The sequence below is a fragment of the Vitis riparia genome, chromosome 8, assembly GCF_004353265.1.
Source record: "Vitis riparia cultivar Riparia Gloire de Montpellier isolate 1030 chromosome 8, EGFV_Vit.rip_1.0, whole genome shotgun sequence".
In the NCBI taxonomy this organism is placed as follows: Eukaryota; Viridiplantae; Streptophyta; class Magnoliopsida; order Vitales; family Vitaceae; genus Vitis; species Vitis riparia.
Window position 1 is genome coordinate 20,494,749 of NC_048438.1, and position 25,413 is coordinate 20,520,161.

Consider the following 25,413-nt stretch of genomic DNA (forward strand, 5'->3'; position numbering starts at 1 on the left):
GAAACATTTTTGGTTGATATTTTTGAGTTCTGGAACCGAAAGACACATGCAAGTCTACTTGTGGATGGCACTTTAACCTTTACACCAAGAAAAGATAGAAACTTGTTAGAACGTCTGATTCGACATCTAACGGCCAGAACTCGGAAGAAGATTGTCAAGTTGAGTACAACACGTGTTAGAACGTCTGATTCCTTGATTCGACATCTAACGGCTAGAACTCGGAAGAAGATTTTAATCATGCATGAAGTGGGCTACGGGAGTTTACTTTGACCATTGAGTCTCCTACACGTTGAAATGCGACGTCGTTTCATCGGTCTATAGATGCAAATTCCAGTTTCTTTCTTTTTAAAATTCCAATTTTCCGTTTTCAAGGAAAAACTTTCTATTTCCTTCCAAAAACCCTAATATTAGATTTTTCTGTTATTTTGTTTACAGATCTGAGTGGAAATTTCCATCTAATTTTCGTTTTAATCACTGTTATTTCCTGTTCTTACACTTCAAATTATTGTATCTGATGCAAGAATTTAGGGTTTTGGGTGTGAATTGTTTGGGTTCTCTGTAATCATCGATGGAGAATTCTGCGAGTTCCGATCAGTGGAACAAGGAGTTCGGATTTGGCACAAGCGATCGCAGATTTGCGTATTCGCGCCAAGCCTCCTTCCACCAATTGCAAGAACCACATACGCCGATTTCGATAATTTCGAATGATCATAAGAAGCCTTTGCTTTGTCGGACCGTTTCGAGTATTGATATTCCTCCCGCGATATATCCATTAGAGGAGAACGAAAAATTTTCCATTGAAGGAAAGGATTTTCCCGAGAAAGCTTCATTTTTATTGGTTGTATTATGGGTTTTTCGGGTTGTGCGGTCGGGAAACAGGCCGATGAGGAAGTTGTTTGTAATGATTTCGCTAAATGTGGCATACTCTACTGCAGAATTAATGATCGGCCTTTTCACAGGACGTGCAGGTATAGAGATTAATTGCATTGCTTTTGAAGTTTTCGTTCCAATTATGTAAATCAGTGCGTACCTCTGTATATGCCTCTGCAATATTTTCAGTTTGGCTTTTATCTAGAATGGTTAGGTTGAAGAATCAACAAGTATTTTCGTACTAATATTTTTGTTATTACTGTCGGAAAGCGCTTAGACTACCATTTTAATCGAATTTGATTTGGAGTGCCAGTTTTGTGGAAATTGTAACTTTTGCTTTTACCATAACATTGTTCGAGGATTTGGGGTCTAAGAAATTTAAGTTAAATTCCAAATGTAAGTACTGGTGCATCCAATTCAAATTCCGATACTCTAACTCAGTGCAGCCATCCTTGTTTCATTCTGACAATTGTTGGTCCCTTACCTATTTAAACACCTGTTTGCCTTGGGCATTATATTGTATTTGTCTACTATCTCTGCAGTATACACCTTTGACCAGAGTGATATTTGATTTTGGTTTTGTGCATCTATATTATTTCATGATTCTATTGCTAAGCTCTCTCTCTCTGGTTTTCTCTTTTTCCTTGTGTGCCATATCAGGTTTGGTGTCTGATGCATTTCATTTGACATTTGGCTGCGGACTCTTGACATTTTCATTGTTTGCAATTGCTGTTTCACGGAACAAGCCTGATCAAGTCTACACTTATGGGTGAGATTGAAATCTGTCACTATGGCTATGAAACAACTGAGAGAAACTCAACAAAGCCTAATCCCAAGTATTAGGGGTCTGTGAATATGTTTTTGCCACTTCATGTTAAAATTATCATGGTTTCTCGTAACAATGATGGATAGTTGAATAAAGGAATTTTATTTTGGGCTTTTTAACATATGTGCCGTTTACAGTGGCATAGGAGAAAAGGAGCTACTGTTGGCTAATTGTGATTTATTTATTATTATTATCATTTATTTTTATTGAGAGCACATTTTGCAATCTACAAGAACAAGTTCAATTAATCAGAATTCTCCTTTTGCATTGTATCAGGTTCAAAAGGGTAGAAGTTTTGTCTGCTTTCACCAATGCTGTAAGTATTTGATGTTTCACACATTATTGCAGTTGTTATTTTACATTTGGATAAACTAATTATGTGAGAATTTAGCTCAGTATGGTTATCATATGCAAACTTGTTCATTTTAAAAAAGAAGTACAATGAAGTTTAAGAACCCAGAATGCATGGGAGGAGATGTATAGTGAGGTGGTTGCCTTCATAAGTTTATACGTTTATTTAATTTATTGTTTCCTTTCTTAGTATGCTATATTTCATTTTTTTAGTAGGTGTGAGTTGAGCGTTGGAATTTTGGATTGATAATGAAAGACATGTGCTTATTCTTTCTTCTTTTCTTTTTTTTTGTTTTTTTGGATGAAACTGATATACTTTCACGAATCAACATTTAGTGAATAGAGAAAAGGATGGAGATGTTTGTCACCTGACCACTGCATAGATATTGCCCCACTTTAAAAGTTATTGGCTTTTGGGGTGTTTTGTGGGGGTGAGAAATGGTTGTTTGTTATTTTATTGTCCAAAATTGCCTTGGTCAATTGTATCCACTGTATGAAGGAAAAAGTAGATTCACTTGAGAAACATTGTCAAGGACCTGGACTATTGTTACTTTTTGGGGAGGAGTTAGAACAATAACTATAATGCTATGAGCTTGCAAAGTTTCACATTTTTCTTGTTGCCTTCATTGTTGTGATCATTATTTTTGTTTTTTTTTTTCCCCAATCTTTTCCATGGTTTCATGTGAGATTTCTTTACAAAATATACATGCTGAAGATTTAATATTAGAAAGGGGAAAAAACAGAAAGACCAAGAACAAATATATGATATTTTTCATCATTATGTGATTATTGTTGTAATCATTTTTCTTGTTGGTTGCTGCCTCTAGGCTAACATGTAAATATTTTGATTCTGCTGCATGTTTAGACAGCTGTTTCTGTTGTTTATGTCATTCTCCTTGGCTGTGGAAGCACTTCATGCATTCATACAAGATGAATCTGAGCACAAGTAAGTTGTTAATGCAGGCTTTCATGAGCAGATAATGTCCTTTGAATTTACGGTCTTACTTGTAATGATTGAATAATTGCTTTTGGTGACTTCCCTGTTGTATGGTTTTCATCTCAGCTTGTAGATCATCTAATAAAATTTATTATATCTTGGTCTTGAAATTTCTGGTCTAGCTTTATGATTGTTCTTGGTTTAGAGGCAGACTTTTTTTTGCCATCTCTTGAACCTTGAGATTGCTATGTCTGCTCATGCTTTATGGTTCTATTTTTCCAAAAGCATTTCTCATATATGAACATGTGATTGCTCTGTTTGTCTCAATTGATAACTAGATGGTCTTATTTGGAATTCTAAGGGGGTTGGTGTGTATTAGTTGTGAAGCTTCGTGGCCTTGGGGTGGTAAGACCACTCAAGGGTCTAGGGGGGGGGGGGGGGGGGGGGGGGGGGGGGGGGGGGGGGGGGAGGTGTTCTTTGGAAGAAACAATTGGAAGAGAGAAGCAAGACAATTATACTTGCGGTTGAGACTTATGCAGACAAAGCTTGGAAGGTTTTGGGTGAAGTGGGGGAGGCAATTTGGATTCAACTTGAAGAAATGGAGGTTCTCTCAAGGGTCCAATCTTTAAAGTCCGGGTAGGTGGGGGGGATCTTATAGACCTAATGCTTGACTTGGGTGCTTTAAAGAAGTGAGTTGTTCAAAACTGACTTGGGTGCTTTAAACTGACAAAGCTTGGAAGGTCTTTGTTTTTGCTTGGGGGCTCTTTGATTGCTATACTGGCCAGGAAAACCAAAGAAAGAGTCACTACGACTTTTGTATTACTTCGGGTATCGTTTTCAAAAATTGGCCTATGGAATTTTTCAAACTAAGTCTAAAGGATTACTTTAATCAAATTCTTTAAACTAAAAATGTTTGGAAATTTATTTGAACGAAGTTGGGTTTGTTAAGTAAGTCTAAATTAAAAATGCAAGAATCTATTGATTTTTGATTCAAATGTTCAAGATTGGGGTTTTGACAATCCAACTTCAGGCTTAAGACTTTTGGCAAAACAAGGGTATTTATTTGTATAAATCTGATGCTATTGAAAATGTGGGCTAAATGAGATCAACCTAAATTTAAAAACTCAGAGCTGCATCCGTCTCCATATGTGTATTATTTTATTTTATTTTGAATTATTTATTAGATGAATGAAGTTGAAATCTTTGTTCGGGTTTAGGATTTGTAGGCCTTTACCACTTTGTATGGATTTATCTTTGGGAAGATAAAAATGGCTAAATATGAGATAACTAAGGATCAAGAATTATCAAGAATCCTTAGTATCAAGAAATGGACAATTCTGTCATCTCCTAATTCAAACCAATCTTGGAGAGTATCTTTATTCTCATTAATTATGCTTTTAACCGATCATTCATTCTAGTATTGAGTGCAATTTCCCATTGTTTCCTTACAAACCTTAAAGAAAGACCATACATGGCATGCTCCCATTGGTCACTTATTTTCTAAATAATTACCTAAAAATGACTAAAAATAAATAAAATCTTGGTTTCTAGCCATGTGGGGCCCACTTAAGGTGGATGGAGTGCCTAAGACACATTTCTTGAGGTGGAGAAGCAAAACCTCAAAGCGTCAGTGAGTGATTTCGAAATTGGGGTGATTTCGAAATGGATTTCAAAATCATAAGTTAAAATTTTGAAATGGCTTTTTAGCTTTGTCTAGTTGTCTTCAAACGACCATAACTTCTTTGTTTCAACTCCAATTAGCACACAGTTTGAGGCATTGGATTCTTGACTTCCCAAGCTTTGAAATGATATATAATTTGCTCAAAATTAACCTTAGGTAGTTCAAATTACGTCAAAGTCAGGGTATGTGTTGCTTTTAGGTTTGAATTCTAATTCTGTTGAACATTAAGCTATGACCTTCAATCTTCTTTCTTGTGATTGCTTTCTCTCCGTATCTCTCCATAATATTCATTAAATCTTTCATTCTATGCATTTCTCCATTTACATTTGTTGCAGCTCTCATCATGCTTGAGAACTCTTAGAGCTCCTTATATGGACATCAAGCTCCTTCACTATCATGGATGAAAAAGGTTCTTGTGACTTGCATCCTTTTCATCTTTTAAACCTGGATTTTTGGGATGGGTTGAGCCTTTTTATCACATAATTTGCTCTTTAATTGTGCTATTAGAGCACAATTTGTGACTCTAATCACTCCTATTTTATTTGACTTTAAAGCTTCTTCAAAGGCAAATTTAGTGCTTAACAGGGGGTTGAGATTGTTTGAAAACATGTGTTTGTCCTTAAGCAAGTGGGACCTCAAGTGGGGGGTGCTGTTGAAGTGGGTTTCATGCCAAAGAAGTTTGGGTTTTTGGTCTTTCGTTGCACTTGTGGAGCATTGAGCTTTTTCAATTTTTAGAAGATAGGTGCGGTGGTTTTGTGGCAATGGATGAAGATGTTGCCCAAAGCTGCAACAAACAACGAGCCAGAGTTCTTGTAAAATTTGATGGGAGAAAGGTTCCTAGCTCTCTACAAGGGGTGGTGGGGTTGGTTTGCTTTGTAGTGTAGATATAGTGGGAAGTCTTCACGTGGATGTCACAAGGTGGTCTCAAAAGGAAACCGACGAGAGGTAAAGGATAAAGTTGATGGGATTTCACTTGCCCTAAAGGAGGTTGAATTTGGTTCTCTGAAAAGTCAAAAAGTTGTGGGTGAGGTGGCTTCTTGTGGTTGGAAGGAGGCTTCTCAAGGTTGGAAGGGGAAGGATGTTGTGAGGGAGGGGGAGGCGTGCCCTGATGGCGTGTCCGCAGGATTTCCAGGCCTGGGCAAGAAAGGTGATGCAACTAGTGTTGCAAAGAGTGGTTTAGGAAGTGGGATGGGCTGTGAGTGGTTGATGGTTTAGCCCAAAAAGAGGAGAACATGCCCCTAGTTGGGAAGTGGGCTGAGTGTATTTCTAATAAGGCCTTTGTTGAGCCGCCCTTTTATTCTGCCCAATCCAAGAGTTGTGAGGGGGTAGCCTTTAAGAAGCCTTTGTTTTGGGTTGGTGAGGTGCATAAGGCAGGCTTTGCCTATTCTAAAGGAGCCATTAGGTGCTCTTGTTGCTTCTTTTCCCTTGCAACAAGTGAAGTGGGTATCCTCAAGGTCACGAGGCAGTTTTGTGGCGAAGACTGACTTTGTGATGCTTGCTTCGTTGCGGGGTGGGGTGTCCCAAAGGTTTGGTTTGCAGATGCCAGGAGGCCCTTCGCTCTCTGACGACGCCCTATGAGAGGAAGTTGCAAGATTTTGAGGTATTTCTCCCCTTTTGGTGTTTCCTTTGGGGGGTTTGGGTGCCTCTTCTTCTTTAGGTGTTTCTGTGGTTTTGGTGGATGGGTGGAGGTCCACGAGACATAGGGTTCAGTAGATGGCTGTGGAGAGGGGGGTCTTGTTTTGAAGTTGACTTGATTAAAATGGTTTGGGTGGATGGTTGTGAGGTCCTGTTGGAATGTTTGACTGGGTTTGTTGGCGACAACATACAAAACATTTTGTGGAGAGATAGAGGATAGTGGGAGGATCGGTGAGGATGGTTCTCACCCAGATGATTGGGCTGACAGTTATTTGGCAAATTTTAGCAAATTTTTGTGCATGCTGACTGTAGGTTACGAGGTGGAGATTTTGAATCTCTTAAGGAAATTGAAGGGGAGGAAAGAGATAAATAATGAGTCTAGTGCTTTTAGGAAAAGGAAAGTTTGCTTGTCAAAGTTTGAAAGAGAATCGAGGAAGCTGGAATGCTTGGTCAATTATCATGAAGCTGGAAGGGGGTAGGAAGGGTGGAAAGAAGGGTTGGGAGTTGGTTTCAGTTAATTAATGAAGCTATGAACACTTTCTTGGAATGTTAGAGGGGCCAGTGACAAAGAGAAAAGAAGAGTATTCAAGTACCTGGTCAGATCGCAAAGAGTGGATGTGGTGTGGTTAAAGGAAGGTTTGAGAAAGAAGGGTTGAGAGTTGGTTTCAGTTAATTAATGAAGCTATGAACACTTTCTTGGAATGTTAGAGGGGCCAGTGACAGAGAAAAGAAGAGTATTTATGTACCTGATCAGATCGCAAAGAGTGGATGTGGTGTGGTTAAAGGAAGAGCTTTTCAAGATGAAGAGCAGAATGTCCAATTGATAAAAGTTTTGCTCCTTTGTATCCTTTTAGGTTGGGTTAGCGTGTGCTTAAGTGAAGGGTCATTGTCTTGATGTTTCGGGTTTGGTTTGTTGTTTGCTCTCCTTTTTCTTTTGTTTGTATTTGGCTGCTACTTGTATACTTATTGTTTACTTTGTGCGCCTTTTCCAAGTGCTAATATATTTGCTTTGTTTACCTATTTAAAGAAAAAAGATTTCATGTGATATGCAGCACAATGCTAAGTTCTTCTTTGAAATGATGTATGGATTAGGCATGTGCTTTGGAGATTATCCATCTATGTTAACAGGAAAACTTATTTGATCCTATGAGAATGATTAGATGAATGATAGTCTCTCTTCTGATTTTAATCTTAAACTGAGCTTTGTCTTTTGATTGGATACATGTTTAAAGTTATTTTTTTAACAAACATTTTTTCACTCACAAACACAAAACAGGAAAGGAGATGGTAGATGAATATTACTGTTTAGGAGTCCAATCTACAATATGCTTGTTTAGATAACGCTCCTTTGTCTATTTATTCGTATGTATGGATGCGGACACTTTATTAATAATATATACACATGGATGTTTGGGGTGTAAGGTTGTGGTTAATTCTTATATGTTTCTTGTCGTTTCATTTTGACCTGTAGTTTGTTAAGCTTAGCTAATCAATTTCTTGTTTTAGGCATTACTTGATTGTTTCGGCTGTAACAAATTTATTGGTGAATCTTATTGGCGTTTGGTTCTTCAGGAACTATGCTCGCATCAATCTTGGTGAGTCCTCTGCTGCAGTTTTAGATGGTTTTAGAGGTTGTCATGGCAGTTATTTATATTAATTTATTTGTTGTGCTTAGTTTCCTCTACTATGATTCAAACCATGAAAAGCATTTGATTTAATTGGCTAGAAGTTTGAACAATGTTCAAAATGGTTAATTACCCATAAAACACATCAGAAAAAAAATTCATAAATTGATTTTGGGATCTACTTCAGGCAACATAGAGTTAGCTATGTTGATCCCTATTGTCTTTTTCTTTTGAAGACTAGGTATAGACAGCATAGAGTTAGCTATGTTGATCCCTATGAGGATAAAAACTTGTTGGTTCTAATTGTTTTAGTTGCTTTCATACTGGCTGTAGTGTATTACTTGGGGCTACTTAGCAACCAAAAGAATCCTCAGGTTTCTCTGTGGTGATCAAGCAATTGTTGTTTAATTTAACATTCCTTGACGCCATGAGTGCCAGTGTGTAGAACTAATATAAATGTTTGGCCACCTGAAATGAGACCACAAAACAAATTTCGATTCCCCAAAATTGTATGATATGATTCAGCTGTGTCAATGACAAAGAAAAAGGTCATCAATGGAAAAGAGTCCTTAGCATAACTGCTATATATTTAGATTTGGGTTATGCTTTCACATAGGATCCGGGTGCTAAATGCGTTGTACTCAGTTACTCCTCTTAAGGGATTTATCCTGCTCAAGGATTCATTATAAAAGGTATACAAGGGATTGAGAAAGTAAGTCAATATTGTTGATTTGATGAGAAATTGTTTCCCCTGTAAAAATAAAAATAGAAAAAACCTTTAGCTTAAGCTGAACATGTTGATCATAGTTGTCTAAGATGAATCTCCCTTTTACTTTTGTCTCTATGCTTTTGGAGTTTGTTAGGCTGTTGTCTTATTTACTTATCTTTCTTTTCCCTGCATAATTTGATGAATTGTTCTTTGTGTTTTTATGGGAAAGTGGCTTTCTTAATGCTTCTTTTGATTTTTTTTTTTTGGGTTCCTGGGTCATAGGCAGACTGTTCTCATTTGCTTTTTGCTGGCCCCTTGGTGTGTTCTTGAGAATACAGCAGGTGGCTAGGGTGCATCCCTTGCACCTTTTGGTGTACTTTCTTACTTTTAAAAAAGGTGTGTGTGTATGCATATATGTATGTATATATGTGGGTTACTTAAAAAAAATATAATTTATCTTCCAACAGGACCTTGTAATGACTATTCATAGATGTAGGGGAAACATGCATTGACAGATTTATGATCTTGAATTTTTTGTTGGGGCCCAATTGAATACATACTGATAGAGGAACTTCTGTCTATAGTGTATGCCAGGCTTTGGAGATTCTTAGTGTTGTAGTGTTCAGAGTTATGATTGTCAGCCCTAGGTGCACATGCTTTATTTTTTGGATGTTCTTGTCATCTTTCATTTTTCATTGCAGTCTACAGGAAAGCAGAGGATATGAACTACCACTCAGTTTGCTTGCATGTTCTTGCAGATTCTATACGCAGGTACAGAAGCTCTCTCTCTCCTCTCCCCTCACCCTTCCCCTCCCCATCCTCAATGCGCCATATAACATTGTTGCTGGCGTGTGTGGCATGTTCATATAGTTAACTAGACTTGCATGTATTTATATTATCTTGTGCTGTTTTTTATTTTCTTGTTGGTAGCTCAATCTTAAGTTGGTGTCCATCAATTGTTTCTCAGTGCAGGTTTGATCCTGGCATCCTGGTTTTTGACCCTTGGGTACGCCTGCTTAATCCTCAATTCTCCTGCTTTCTTTTTGTTTTACTCCATCTCCTCAGCCACTCCAGGCTTCCAACCTCCAATCAAATTTAACAATTTCCTTTTGGTAATTTATCTTTTTCTGTTTTCAGGGTCAAGAATGCTGAAGTTTTATGCTTGGGGCTAGTTTCAGTTGCAGTGTTTATGCTTGTCATGCCACTTTTTAAGACAACTGGTGGCATCCTGCTACAGATGGCACCCCCCAGCATACCACCTTCTGCATTGAGCAAGTGCCGGAGACAGGTGATTATATTTCCTATTCTTCGTAATATTTAGTTTTTGCCTTTAATATCTTTAATTTTATTTATTTTTTGAAAAAATTACTATTCTGGTTAGATTACTGCTCATGAAGATGTTTTGGAAGTTTCTCAAGCTTGTTTTTGGGAACTGGTGCCTGGTCATGTTGTTGGCTCAGTCACACTTCAGGTATTCACCAAATTGTTTGTCATTTGCTTGTGTTTTCGTCCATCATTTTGCTTTGATCCGCCTCTCTCTGGGTGGCTTACTATTTTTAAGTCAACAGAAGAATTATTTTGAAATCAGTGGATTCTTTTGGTGCATAACTATTACAGGTGAAGGATGGGATTGATGATTGTCCCATACTCCAATATGTGCATGACCTGTACCATGATTTGGGCGTAAAGGAGTTGACAGTGCAAGCAGATTGTTCCTAACCTTCATTTTCCTTTTCTTTTTACTTTTTCCAATCGTGGTTGGTGAGAATAGCTTATTTTTGAGTTCACAATGCTGTAGTCTGGATTCGTTATTGATTTTTTGGCTCCCCCAACTTATCTATTACCAGAATAGAGGAACTTTAAATCTGTTCCCCATTCAAAGAATGATAATGATGTGCCGATCCTTAGTAATATTATTATGTTCTATTGTTGAAGAAGGATGACGATCCATGGATCCCTTATATTATTATCTTCCATGGTTGAAGAAAGATGGGTAGATTCTAAAACTGTTGGTGTTATCAGCCTTCATTTTCATCTTAGCAGTCATGCAGTTCCGTTCTTGCTCTGGCTAACCTGTAATAGATCTTCTATTGCAAGAGTAGCTTATCAAGCTAAACGAATTGATATAAGACATAGAAAAAAGGAAGGTCTTTGAATTTTTTGTTATAATGTTTTGCGTTTGAAATGGGCAGTCAACATTTCATCAAAGGATTCCTAGCGGCATATCTGAGAAAATTGTTCTTGAAAAAACATCATGGGTGGTGGTGAAGTGGCGTTATAGTACAAGAGTTTGATCATTAGCCACTGAGTACCAAATTTATTTTCCAATTAAGATAATGTTTGGAAGCTGTTTTTAAAAACATTCTAAAAGTATGGTTTTTTAGGAGAACATAGTTTAATTATTTTTATTCATTTCACTAAAAATAGGTTATTACAAATAAATAAATAAAAAGTGTTTTAGAAGACATCAAATTTATAAATTGTTTTTTAAAAACTGCTTTTGAAAACATTTTCAACAAACATTGGAATAAGATAAAAATATATCTTAATTCATGAAAATGGTATGAAATTTATGATTCTACCTATTAGTTTTTGTCATAGAGAGGAAACAAACTAAAAAATAATTAGTAATAGAAAGTCGAATTTTTTTATCATTAATGGGATGGAGTCATATGTGTGTTGATAGAGACATGAACAACCCTAAACTAAATTAAAACTTGATAGAGACATGAACAACACTAAACTAAATTAAAACTTGTTTATCCTGTATCGTTTTTTAGTCTAGTCAAACTTATCACACCGATGATTGCTCGTCAACATTTGTCTTATCTTCCAGGTTTGGTAGTTTAGAACATTTAAATACATTTTAATTGAGTATGCAATTTCAAATGGTCTAATCATATGTTAGTTGTCACCTACTATAATTTGAATGTGTCAACATCAAGGTCTGGGTTTGCTGCCATTGAAAGACTTTAGATTTAACTCGTGGGGAATCATTCAACAGATGTCAATTGCCATGAAATGTAGCTTGTAATATGTTATTAGGTATCCACCAGCATGATATGTACCATATCAAACTTTTGATCTGGGTCTTCGATATTTGAATTGTTGCACAAAGGTAATAAGCATATATGACTCCGTGACACATGACAATGAGATCATTATTGAAGTACGAAGAAATAAGATCAAAATAGGAAGAAATGAAACCATTGTTATGGTTGAGGTATAAAGAAATGTGATTCCATAACGCAAAAAAATGAGATCATTTTCAAAGTAGGAAGAAATAAGATCAATATATCAAAGTGGAGAGAAAGGAAACCTATGTGGCAAAATGAGATCTGGTTGGGAAGAAATGGGAGATCTTTATAGAAGTGGGCAGAAATGACGCCTACCTGGCCATATGGTTACTTTTGATTACTTAGCAATTTTTTGTGATGACATCAAAAGTGGCCTTTTTAGTAGTGTAGAAAACCCCTAGTATAACTGAATAAACTACCAAAAAAAAAAAAAAACAAAAGGAAAAAAAACCTAGGTTGTTGATTCCATTCAAAAGACTTCATTCATTACAACTGTTAACATACAACTAGAGCTTTTCATGCCTTGAACGAAGCTACTTAGCTTGCTATATTTACAAATTCACTATCAACTAACTAATGAAAAACATGAACTACGCTTATCGGGAGATGGATATCAATCGACTTCCTGAGTTTTTGGCATGTTTTTTTTTTTTTTTATCTCCCACTGAGCTCTGAAAGGGGAGTCATTTGGCCTCCACTTACAGAGCAGTACTCCAAATCCTCATTGAAAGATGGAGGAGCTGTGGCTGGCCACATGAAAACAGGCTTGTCAAAGGGGATAAGTGGTGGATCAACCTCCCCTGTGATAACCCTCAAAGCAGTTCTCATGGATGGCCTCTCGTATGGATTCGGATGGCAGCAGGCCAATGCCAACATCAACACACATTCAACTTGCTCCCTGTTGAAATCCCCGTTCAATCGGAAATCTACGACTTCAAAAAGCCTGTCCCTCCTGTGATGCGCCCACACCCAGTCCACTATACTGTTGTTATAATCGTTCTCCATGCTCTGAGTTCCAGGCTTTCTTGCACAGACAACTTCCAATAGAAGAACCCCAAAAGCATACACGTCTGTTTCAACGGTTGCTCTGCTGTTGTGGAAGCTTTCTGGAGCCATATAGCCATGTGTTCCTGCAAGAACTTGAGTGGAATGGTGAGTTTGGTCATTGGGGTGGATGGTTCTGGCCAGTCCAAAGTCCCCCAACCGCGCGTTGAACTCAGAATCTAGCATGATGTTGCTTGTTTTGATGTCCCGGTGAAGCACCCTATCCTGGCATCCATTGTGAAGGTAGTCCAGCGCCTGAGCCACTCCACGGATGATGCTATGCCTTTTTTCCCAATCCAGTACGATTGGGTTAGTCTCTGTGCTTTGCTTTTGATTGCTGAAGATGAGTTTGTCGAGGCTTTTATTCGGCATGAACTCATACACAAGAAGCAGCTCACTTCTTTCATAGCACCATCCCACTAATTTTACGAGATTCTTGTGGTGGAGGTTTCCAATGGTTGTGACTTCTGCTATAAAATCTTGCTTTCCTTGATGGGAATTCTTCGAAAATCTCTTCACAGCTACCTCCTTCTTTTCCAAGACTCCTTTGTAGACTTTCCCAAATCCCCCTTCTCCAAGCTGGTTCTTGCTGTTGAAGTTGGCCGTGGCAGCTTGAAGTTCTTTTAGTCTGAATCTCTTTGGAGCCATGGATGAACCTTGAATTTGTAGCTCCACTTCTGGATCATCACCATCCTCCACGCGACCCTCGTCTTCCCGTGTGCATCTCCAATACAAGAGGGGAATGGTGACGGCAAGAAACACTACTATAGGGACTGTGATCCACACCCAAACCAGGCTTTTTTCTTCATATATATCCAACCCACCAAATTCCCACGACTTCACACAGTTGAGCTCGGTCTGGATCCCAGTTGAAGCTGAGAACCCCACATAGATCTTCTCAGGTAGATATTTTGAGAGATCAATAGTCTCAGAAATCACAGGCGTGCTCGCGTTTTCTTCAACAAACACTCTCAAAACTCCCCCGTCATACTCAACTTTCACCGTTACATTCTTACCAATTTCATTTGAAAGCTTGAGGCTTAGGCTCTTTTGAGTGATTGAATTGATGGAATTCACATTCAGACCGACGTGGTTATCATCCAGATCTTCTGGGTAGCTCTTCCTGGTGTCAAATTCCACCGCCACAATCTGGGCTTCAGCCGATCCATTAGTAGTCTGATTCACAATCCCAAGCCATTGTCCATGGCTGCTTGGTGGAAGATCGGTACTCCCGGTTAAGATAAAGGCCAAGCCTTCGCCACCTGGGTTTGTCTTGTTGGAGATGTTAAGTACAAAAGTGGATCTAAAAGACATGTTGCTCCGCAACCTGAATGGCCTTTTGAACAGGGCCCGTCCAGACTGATTCTCGATGAGGGCTCCGGATGAAACATCAGGTGTAACCTGGATGGCACCGAAAACAATATACGAATTATTTGTGGTGAGATCGGACTCATTTGCTTTCTCAAAAGTCGAATAAGTGAAACTAAAACAGCCAGCTTGATCCACAGCGGCAACCAAGAAAGTTGCCAACAGCAGAGCCCCAACTACCGCAGAATAGCCAGGAAAATGAGAGAATGCCATGCTCTTTCAGCTTGCCAAGGAGGGTATTCTAATGAAGCACAGCTTGCCAAGGAAGGTTGAGTCCAGTATTTTTGCAGTCAGCCTAGCTATTTGTAGAACTCATCTTCTAATCTTTCAAATACGGCAAAAAGGTCGAAAGAGAGAATTTCAAAGCAGTGAATGGAATCTGATATTCAAATAAAGAAATGTAGGCAAAGAAAATCACGCAAAGACCTGTATATCACGAAACTTCATTGCTTCTTCGAGCGTTATTATAATGCTGTGAAAAACGACAGGCCTAGAGTTGTTTTGGAGACTTAATTAAAAACTACAATTTATTGACCATTACACTAATTACCGGTTTTACCCTTGGCAAGCAAAATATTAGATACTTCAAAGAAAATTTTATCAAGTTCCATTTTTTTTTTTCACTCGTTTCCTAAATTGCACGATTTTTCTTGTTGGCGACTTTTGATGTGTATTCTTAGAAGTAATTGAAATCATCTTAAATTTGTTCTGAAAATAAATAAATTCTCAAAAATCATTCCTAATTAAAAATTTGTTAAACGTGTGTTTTAAGTTAAAAAACTAATTTATATTCAATTTCCCTGACCGACTTTTCATTTTGATTGATTTTGGTTTACAAAAACTTCGTATTCTTCAATACATAGGAATATTAATATTTCCCATTTTATATGTTCTACTTGCCAAATTTTTGTCCCCTTTTGGCTAAATTTAATGGTGGGTCAATGACAATCAGCATCAAGTTCATGTAACTTGGGTGTAATATGCCACGTGTCTTTTTCTTGACAGACTCAAGAATGAACCTAGGTTGGTATTGGTGATGGTGGCTAATTTTTTATGAGGAAAAATCAAAATGTGAGTGAAATGAAATCCAAATTCATTTAATTGGGAGACCAGAAGTATGGTCAATTTTGATGCTCTCAGTCCACATTCTTAGAGGTTTCCTAAAATCATCCCTTGTTTAAAATCTCTGGTGGTACGGACAAATAGCTGGTCAAGTTGATAAGAATGAGTTCTAGAGAACGTGGAAAAGTTCCCAGGGCGGCCAAGTCTAATCATTTGAACAGTAGCCTATACTCTATTGTTCAACTTGAAGGAATCACGGCCCCACCCTACTCTCTTCTTTTCAAACTTATTGATTATGTTCATGGGCTTCCTGTACTCTATTTTTCAAGGCATAATTTATTGACCAAGGAGAAATACAACTGTACACCTAAGATTTATGCCTTTTTGATCCAAAAATCATATTGTTTGAATTCCACATTATAGATACTACCGTTTGGCGTGTAGACTATCTTCATGAATAACTTTCACCCGATAACAAAGTCTTATCTATTTATTTGTGGAAAAAAAAGAAGAGAGAAATAGATTGAAGAAATTGTTTCTACATGCCCGCCATTGAGTGGTTTTTCAAAGAGCAAGTTGGAAAACTCAGCTTCCATGGATACGACTTCTGGATAAGAGCAATTAAGGGCCTCAAGTCCTCTTTTGGCTTTGAGGTATAAGTATACAAATATTAGCATTCATTGTCAGTATCAATATCAATGGAGTTTGTCAAATATAATAACTAGTGGTCTTCTTCTGACTTTGGACTATGTCTATGTCACTAGACAGCTTCTTTAATTTCTGGATCCAAGGGGTTCAAATTTCAAGCTTATCTTCTGGGACTGGGAGTAGTGAGAATGTTGAGGATAGCACACTACGTAATCGCTGACCAACTGTTCCAGGTCATTTTGTTGAGTAAGCCCACCTTTGTTTAATCCATTTATATGGATCTCAATCTTGTAGATTATATCATATTTGGTGATGAGGAATTTGGTTCAATCCTAGTTTCTAGTGAATAAAATAAACTTCTCTTGCGGGCACTGTCCCTTCAATCCTAGCAAACTCAGCGGAAGTTCGACCTCCGTCATCTTCTGCATGATGTAATAAGATTGATTTAGGTTTTACAATTCAACATTAACAAGCATAATATCAATGATTCAACTGCAATAAACTCCATTTGCTATCATTAGTAGAGTTTGATACAATTTAAGAGACTTGATTGTAACTTGTAGCACACAATGAGGGGTGTTGATGCCTTGAAAAGCAAAGAAAATTTGAAGCATCAATGAAGCTATTACTGTAACTAATGAAAAATTAACATGAAGCGTACTGATATATAGAAGATGGATGCCTCCTGACCCAGATTTTATCCTGATTTTTTTATCTCCCAATCAGTTGTGAAGATGGAGTATTTTGGTCTCTACTGAAAGGGTAGTCCTCCAAATCCTCGTTGAGAGACGGAGGCATTGCAGGTGGCCACACAAAAGCAGGTCTGTCCATGGGGATAACTGGTGGAGCAACCTCTCCGGCAAGAACCCTCAAGGCAGTTCTCATGGATGGCCTCTGGTATGGATTTGGATGGCAACTAGCCAGTGCCAAAACCAATACACATTCAGCTTGCTCCTTGCTGAAAACCCCATTCAATTGCAAATCTACCACATCCAGAATGCTCCCTCCCCTGTAATTTTCCCATACCCAATCCACAATGCTGCTGTTATAATTGTTCTGCATGCTTTGTCTTCCAGGTTTTCTTCCACAGACAACTTCAAGTACCAGGACACCAAATGCGTAAACATCTGTTTGAACTGTTGCCCTCCCAATAAGAAAACTTTCTGGAGCCATGTAGCCAGGTGTTCCTGCAATTGCTTTGGTGGAATGGTGAGTTTGGTCACTAGGATTGATGATTCGAGCCAGTCCAAAATCCCCCAATCGGGCGTTGAACTCTGAGTCCAGCATTACATTGCTTGCCTTTGTGTCTCCGTGAAGCACCCTCTTCTCACATCCATTATGAAGGCAGTCCAGTGCCTGTGCCACCCCATAAATGACACCATGCCTCCTTTCCCAATTCAGAGTAACTGGGTTAGTTTCTACTCCATGATTCTGATTGCAAAATACGAGCTTGTCTAGGCTCTTATTTGGTATGAACTCATACACCAGAAGCAGTTCATCTCTCTCATGGCACCATCCCAATAATTTCACAAGATTTCTGTGATGGAGGTTGCTGATTGTTGTGATTTCTGCCATAAAATCTCGCTTGCCCTCATGTGAATTCCTTGAAAATCTTTTCACAGCTACCTCCCTATTTACCAAGACTCCTTTATAGACGGTCCCAAATCCACCTCTGCCAAGCAAGTTATGAGAATTGAAGTTTTCTGTGGCAGCTTCCAACCCACTGAATTCCCATGACTTCACAGAATTGATCTGTGCATAAACTCCAGTTGAAGCTGAGAATCCTACATAAATCTTCTGAGGTAGATAGTCGTAGAGATTAAGTGACTCGAAAATTACAGGAACGCTCCTGTTTTCCCCAACAAAAATGCTCAAGCCTTGCCCATCATATTGAACCTTCACCTTTATATCGATACCACTTGAAAGATTGACACTTAAACTCTCTTGTTTTCTTGAGTAGATGCTATTCAGATCCAGGCTGACGTGGTTATCATCCAAGTCCTCTGGGTAGCTCTTCCTGGTGTCAAATTCTACTGCCACAGCTCCCCTTGTACTTGATCCCATTGTATTCTCGCTTATAATCCCAAGCCATTTTCCTACGCTGTTGGCTGGAATATCCGGATGCCCGGTTAAGATAAAAGCCAGGCCTTCACCCCCTGGATATGTGAGGGGAGTGATATTGATCACAAAGGTGGAATTAAAAGGTAATGTGCCTCTGCCTGTGCTCCACAACTTCAAAGGCCTTCTATAAAAGACCCAGCCACATCCTCCATTATTTAAAACATTATGTGTTAGCTGGATGGTGTCAGAAGCAATATATGAATCTCCGAAGAACGTCAAATCATCTCCTTTTTGTGGTTTGAAAATTGGATAACTGAAATTGAAGCATTCAGCTTGAGTAACAGCGCCAACCAAGACAGTTGCTAGTGCTACTGCATTAAACCGCAGAAAATCATGGCTTAACATACTGTCTCTGCCTGACCAGATGCATACCAAGTACAGGAAACGATTCTGTTCAAACAACTGCAGTCAGCCCATTTGATGAACTTGATACCAAATTCAAGTTCATGACTTTATACAAGGGGAAATTCGGGTTTCCTTTTATTATATTTCTGTTGAATGTGTTAAAAATATATGCCAAGACTTTAGAGGCTGACCATCATGCCGGTTGCTGGCGATCCACACAACCAGCTGAGAAATAGTTATAAATTGGGATATGAACGGCTAAAAAAAATATCTTAACAAGCAACTAGGAAACTTCCGAAATTTTCAAAGATGAAGAATGTGATAAAAAAAACACAACCCAAGTCCATCCTATTGTAGGACATGAGTTAGGCCAGAGTCATTGGATGACCAGAACTGTGGTGATCCAGCCCTCAGTCCTGAGTCCTCCATAAGAAGTTTCCAAGTATAAGCTCTTCTCCGTAGAAAGACCAACTATTAGCATGAGTTTGAGAACGACTGTCTTTATATTCTTTGGGAGAAGAAATAGTTACAAGCTACATTTAAAGGCACTATCAACTAAAAAGTAATAGTACCTAAAGCTACATTTTTTAACACATATATAGCGAAGAGTACTCATGCCCTTGAACAATCAAAGAGAGGGAAAATTTGTAAACACGCAATAAGGGGTGTTCATGAAAACAAGGAGAAAATTTAGCACATCAATGAAGCTAAAGCGATTCACCACCATAAACTAATGAAAAACAAGAGGCATGATATATAGAAAATGGACACCCCTGACTTTGAATTACTGGCACGATATTCATCTTCCAATCAGTTCTGAAGATGGGGTGTTTCGGTCTCCACTGAAAGTGTAGTCCTCCAAATCCTCATTGAGAGATGGAGGCATTGCAGGTGGCCACACAAAAGCAGGTCTGTCCATGGGGATAACTGGTGGAGCAACCTCTCCTGCAAGAACCCTTAAGACAGTTCTCATGGATGGCCTCTGGTATGGATTTGGATGGCAACAAGCCAGAGCCAAAACCAATACACACTCTGCTTGCTCCTTGCTGAAAATCCCATTCAATCGCAAATCTACCACATCCAGAATCCTCCCTCCCCTGTAATTTTCCCATACCCAATCCACTATGCTATTGTTATAGTTGTTCTGCGTGCTTTGTCTTCCAGGCTTTCTTCCACAGACAACTTCAAATACCAGGACACCAAATGCGTAGACATCTGTTTGAACTGTTGCCCTCCCAATAAGAAAACTTTCTGGAGCCATGTAGCCAGGCGTTCCTGCAAGGTGGAATGGTGAGTTTGGTCACTAGGATTGATGGTTCGAGCCAGTCCAAAATCCCCCAATCGGGCGTTGAATTCTGAGTCCAGCATTACATTGCTTGCCTTTATGTCTCGATGAAGCACCCTCTTCTCACATCCATTATGAAGGTAGTCCAGTGCCTGTGCCACCCCACAAATGACAGCATACCTCCTTTCCCAATTTAGAGTAACTGGGTTAGTCTCTGCTCCATGATTCTGATTGCAAAATATGAGCTTGTCGAGGCTCTTATTTGGCATGAACTCATACACCAGAAGCAGTTCATCTCTCTCATGGCACCATCCCAATAATTTCACAAGATTTCTGTGATGGAGGTTGCTGATTGTTGTGATCTCTGCCATAAAATCTTGCTTGCCCTCATGTGAATTCCTTGAAAATCTTTTCACAGCTACCTCCCTATTTACCAAGACTCCTTTATAGACGGTCCCAAATCCACCTCTGCCAAGCAAGTTATCAGAATTGAAGTTTTCTGTGGCAGACTCCAGTTTTTTCAATCTGAATTTTCTTGGCGCCGTGGATAAGCCTTGAATCTGTAGCTCAAATCCTGGATCACCTCCCTTCTTGACATAATATTTCCATTTCCAGAACAAGGAAAAGGCAAATCCAATAAACAAAGTTATTACTGCAGCAACTATGATCCAGATCCATTGCGGCATCTGATGATCATCTAAATCTAATGCACTGAATTCCCATGACCTTACACAGTTTAGTTGGGAATAATCTCCCGTTGAAGCTGAGAATCCCACATAAACTTTGTGAGGCAGATAAATGGAGAAATCAAGAGAGTCAGAAAGTGCTGGTGAGCTCGTGTCTTCCCCCACAAAACCCTCAAAACTTCCCCATCATACCGAACTCTCACCTTGACATCCTTACCACTTGAAAGATCCACATATAGGCTTTCTTGTTTTTTTGAATAGCCATTCAAGTTCAGTCCAACCCGGCTACCATTCAAATTTTCTGTGTTACTCCCCCCAGTGAGAAATACTACTGCCACCGTTTCAATTTTAGGTGATGACACTGTGGCCTCATTCACGAGCCCAAGCCATTGTCCTTGGCTGTTACTTGGAAGATCGGTATGCCCAGTTAAGATAAAGGCCAAACCCTCACCACCTGGGTTTGTGGTGTTGATGATGTTAAGTACAAAGGTGGAACTAAAAGACGTGTTGTTCCGCAACCTGAATGGCCTTTTGAACAGGGCCCGCCCAGACCGATTCATGAGGTAGTCTCCTTTTGTAACATCAGGCGTAACCTGGATGGCACCGAGAATTATATACGAATTATGTAGGGTGAAATCGGACTCATTTGCTTTCTCAAAAGTCGAATAATTGAAACTGAAACAGCCAGCTCGATCCACAGCGCCAACCAAGAAAGTTGCTAGCAGCAGAGCCCCGACTACCGCAGAAGAGCCCGGAAAATGGTAGAATGCCATGCTCTTTTAGCTCGCCAAGAAGGGTATTCTAATGAAGCACAGAAATCGGCTTCAAAGAGATATATGGAAGGTTGAGTCCAATTCTTTTGCAGTCAGCCTAGCTATTTGTAGAACTCATCTTCTAATCTTTCAAATACGGCAAAAAGGTCGAAAGAGAGAATTTCAAAGCTGTGAATGGAATCTGATATTCAAATAAAGAAATATAGGCAAAGAAAATCACGCTAAGACCTGTATATCACGAAACTTCATTGCTTCTTCAACCCTTACTATAATGCTGTGAATGATGACAGGCCTAGAGTTGTTTTGGAGACTTAAAAAACTACAATTTATTGACCATTACACTAATTTCTGGTTTTACCCTTTGCAAGCAAAAGATTAAATTCTTCAAAGAAAAGTTTATAAAGTCCGACCTTTTTGTTTTTCACTCGTATTTTCCTTCCTATTCCCTAAATTGCACATTTTTTTCTTGTTCATGACTTTTGATGTGTATTCTTAGAAGTAATTGAAACCATCTTAAATTTGCCTGTGTTTTAACTTTTAAGTTAGAAAACTAATTTCTATTCAATTTCCTTGACCGGTTTTTCATTTTGATTGATTTCGATTTACAAAAACTTTGTATTATTTAATACATAAGAATATTAATATTTCCCATTTTATATATTCTACTTGCCAAAATTTTGTCCCCTTTTGGCTAAATTTTGATAATCAGCACCAAGTTCATGTAACTTGGGTGTAATATGCCACGTGTCTTTTTCTTGACAGATTCAAGAATGAACCTAGGTTGGTATTGGTGATGTTGGCTAATTTTTTATGAGGAAAAATCAAAATGTGAGTGAAATGAAATCCAAATTCATTTAATTGGGAGACCAGAAGTATGGTCAATTTTTATGCTCTCAGTCCACATTCTTAGAGTTTCCTAAAATCATCCCTTTTATAAAATCTTGCTTGCCATCGTGTGAATTCCTTGAAAATCTCTTCACAGCTACCTCCCTATTTTCCAAGACTCCTTTATAGACTGTCCCAAATCCACCTCTGCCAAGCAAGTTATCAGAGTTGAAGTTTTCTGTAGCAGCTTCGACCTCTTTCAATCTGAATTTTCTTGGAGCCGTGGATGAGCCTTCAATCTGTAGCTCTAACCCAGTATCATCACCCTTGCCCACATAAGATTTCCATTTCCACTACAAGGATAAGGCCAATCCAATAAACAAAACTATTACTGCAGAAACTATGATCCAGATCCATTGCAAGTTACGATGATCTTCATCTAAATCCGATGCACTGAATTCCCATGACGTTACACAGCTTAGTTGGGTATTGTCTCCAGTTGATGCTGAGAATCCTACAAAAGCCCTCTGAGGGAGAGTAGGATAGGCTAAGAGAGTCAGAAATGACCGGCTTTTCTCTTACCAGCTGAAATATTCACACTAAGGGGCTTTTCTCTTTTTAAGTAGCCATTCAAGTTCAGGTCAACGTGGCTACCATCCAAATCTTCTGTAGTGATGTTTCCAGTGAGAAATTCTACTGCCACTATTTGGCTTTTAGTTGAGGACACTGTATCCTCGTTTACAATCCCAAGCCATTTCCCTCCACTGTTCTGTGGAGGAATGTTATTCCCAGTTAAGATTGTTTGTTTTGATAGAAACAAAGTGTAGAAACTCTCATAAAGCAATAGAACATTGAGACATATGAAGTGATATATTTTATTAAGCTTCAAAGCACTTATTTATACCGCTAGCTTAAAACAGAAAAACATAAAAATAGTAACAAACCTGTTATCTATAAATACTTCCTAAAGAATAAAAACAAACCAACAAATTCTTCCTAAGGATAGGTAAATCTTCCATATGACTAACTTATTTGACTACTTCCACTTCAATCTACTTAGCTCCATGTCAGCAGCTCCTAGGACATGTCATTCAACAAAGATGAAGGTCAGGCCTTGGCCGCTAAAGATATTGAGTACAAAGGTGGAATTAAAAGAAGCCATGCCTTCGTTGTTGCTCCACACCTTGAATGGCTTCTTGTACAAAGCCCAACTGGATTCATTTGCGAAGAGACCACTGGATCTAACATCAGGTGTAACTTGGATGACATTGAAAAGTATAGATGAATTCCTTAAGAAGAGATCACCCTCATTTTCTTTCTTGAAAGTAAGATAACTGAAATTGAAGCACCTAACTTGGGTAACAACACCCACTAAGAGAGCTGACCGAACTTCTCTATTGTACCAAAATACTTAGCCTTTTTACATAGTAACTCTGATTAAGAAAAACTAGAGAAAGAGTCACTACGACTTTTGTAGTATTCCGGGTATCGTTCTCAAGGACTGGCTTCTGAAAATTTTCAATACTAGAATAAATGAATTTTTTTTGTTTAAATCCTAAAGTGAAAAACAATATGTGAATAATGCGAAACTAAGTAAAAGAAATTAAATTAATAAAAAAATAAATATTGATTTTAAATTCAATTGATTCAAGTTTGGGGTTTTCCACAATCCAACTTAGGGTATAGAAATTAGAGAAAACAAGGGTCTTTTAAGAAATATGATCTTAATGTTTTGGGATCATTGGCCGCTTGCGATCAAGTTGAGTTCTATAACTCAAAATTACATCTGAAACCTAATTTTTCATTTTTAAAACAAATTCCTAAAACCATCAAATGAATGAGATTGATTACCAATTTAAGATTTGACTTTTTAACCCTTCCTACTCCTTATAGTTTTGTTTAGGGGCAAATAACGGTAGGGAAGACGATGATAACTAATGATAAAGAATTACCAAGAATCATTAGTATCAAGTAATAACCTATCGTATCATTCTCTAAACGAACTCACAAGGATAGGATAAAAAAATGATAAATTGTCACCCAACCAATAATTAATCTCATTGTTATAATAATTTACCCATTGTACCTATAGGTTTCCTAGCCTTTAGGTTTTCATGCTTCAAGCCCCAAGTTGGCTCTTAGCCTCTCATGAGGTGATGTCACATTCATAATCCATAATAGGGTAAAAATCCATAATTTAAATCAAAAGAAACTAAAAACAATATATTTAATAAAGAAGAAAAAGAAAACAAACCAAAATTCTCGTCTTCTTCCACCTTCAATGTCCAACTCTTCGGAAAAAGATAAAAGATCCCTAAAACCTAAAATTGAGAGAATTTATATAATATCATCTATTACCTAACATGTGACACACTCTTATTGGCCACTTATTACAAAATAATTTCCTAAAAATGATTAAAAAAAAATAAAATGGTGATTTCTAGTCATGTGGGGTCCACTTAGGGCGGATGGAGTGCCCTAGATGTAATTCCAGAGGTAGATGAGGCAAAACATCAAAGTGGCAGTGGGTGAATTCGAAATTGGTGTCATTTCGAAGTGAATTTCAAATTCATAAGTTGAATAGATACAATTCCCGAGGTAAAGGAGACAGAACATCAAAGTGGCAGTGGGTGAATTCGAAATTGGTGTCATTTCGAAGTAGATTTCAAATTCATAAGTTGAATTTCAAAATGACCCTCCAACTTGGTGCAGTTGTCTTCAAATGATCATAACTTCTTCGTTGCAGCTCCGATTTGCACACCGTTTAAAGCGTTGAACTCCTAACTTCTCGAGCTTCGAAACGATATATATAGTGTGTATATATATATATATATATATATATATATATATATATATATATATATATATATATATATATATATATATATATATATATATATATATATGGACTCTAGAAACTGCTCTAAATTTATCCTCAAAGTTAGAGTATATAATACCATAAGATTTTTGAGTTCTAAATTTCCATGCAACCGAATCTTGCTTCATGCCTCATTTCCCATGTTTTTTTGCCTTCTTTCTTACTCTTCTCGTCTTCCAAATGCATGATATCCTTGTCTTGCATTTCCTTATGGTCCATGAGTCTTAACTCACTTATTTCCTCTTTTAGCCATTTCTTGATCTTTCAAAATCTAAAGTGATTCAACTTGCACAATTTTTTTCCCTTAAACCTGATATAAGTCTCCAAAGTACAAATTAAACTCATGGCTAGGGCCTTAACATTGATTTAAGTCAAGTTGGGTGATTTGAATGTCCTTTAGTGCACAAATCATATCGAATATGTATCATTAGAGCACATATTTTGGCTCCAATCAAGAGCTGCTAGCAGTAGAGAGTTAACTACTGCAGAAAAGCACATGGAATATTTGTTGTGTAACATTCTGTTTCAGCCTGCCAAAGATGCAAATACAATGGACTGATCTAGTACAGAAAATGGCCTTTATGGGATCGATATGCTTGGGAAAGGTTATGTTCAAACATTTGCAGCTACCCTATTTGAAGGACTTAACACAAAAATCATGTTCATC

General features: G+C 38.1%; 3 protein-coding genes and 1 pseudogene across 3 annotated transcripts; 1 reads left to right on the forward strand and 3 right to left on the reverse strand.

Annotated features, from left to right (window-relative positions):
• The first annotated feature begins 115 nt into the window (after window positions 1-115).
• Window positions 116-10,610, forward strand: LOC117921010 (metal tolerance protein C2). The gene is made up of 10 exons (XM_034838745.1): window positions 116-968; window positions 1,531-1,639; window positions 1,973-2,012; window positions 2,917-2,993; window positions 7,807-7,895; window positions 9,336-9,405; window positions 9,602-9,640; window positions 9,772-9,922; window positions 10,016-10,105; window positions 10,252-10,610. Exons 1-10 carry the CDS (start codon window positions 569-571, stop codon window positions 10,351-10,353), a joined length of 1,167 nt encoding a protein of 388 aa, XP_034694636.1. The 5' UTR covers window positions 116-568; the 3' UTR covers window positions 10,354-10,610.
• A 1,538-nt stretch (window positions 10,611-12,148) lies between these two features.
• LOC117919718 (probable L-type lectin-domain containing receptor kinase S.5) lies at window positions 12,149-14,492 on the reverse strand. Its single transcript, XM_034836955.1, has one exon. It carries the CDS (start codon window positions 14,334-14,336, stop codon window positions 12,366-12,368), a length of 1,971 nt encoding a protein of 656 aa, XP_034692846.1. The 5' UTR covers window positions 14,337-14,492; the 3' UTR covers window positions 12,149-12,365.
• Window positions 14,493-16,210: 1,718 nt separating this feature from the next.
• On the reverse strand, window positions 16,211-18,348 carry LOC117920009 (probable L-type lectin-domain containing receptor kinase S.5). The gene is made up of 2 exons (XM_034837350.1): window positions 16,495-18,348; window positions 16,211-16,255 (listed from the first exon to the last, which is right to left on the reverse strand). Exon 1 carries the CDS (start codon window positions 18,297-18,299, stop codon window positions 16,545-16,547), a length of 1,755 nt encoding a protein of 584 aa, XP_034693241.1. The 5' UTR covers window positions 18,300-18,348; the 3' UTR covers window positions 16,211-16,255; window positions 16,495-16,544.
• A 453-nt stretch (window positions 18,349-18,801) lies between these two features.
• On the reverse strand, window positions 18,802-21,233 carry LOC117920008 (annotated as a pseudogene).
• Between the last annotated feature and the right edge of the window lie 4,180 nt (window positions 21,234-25,413).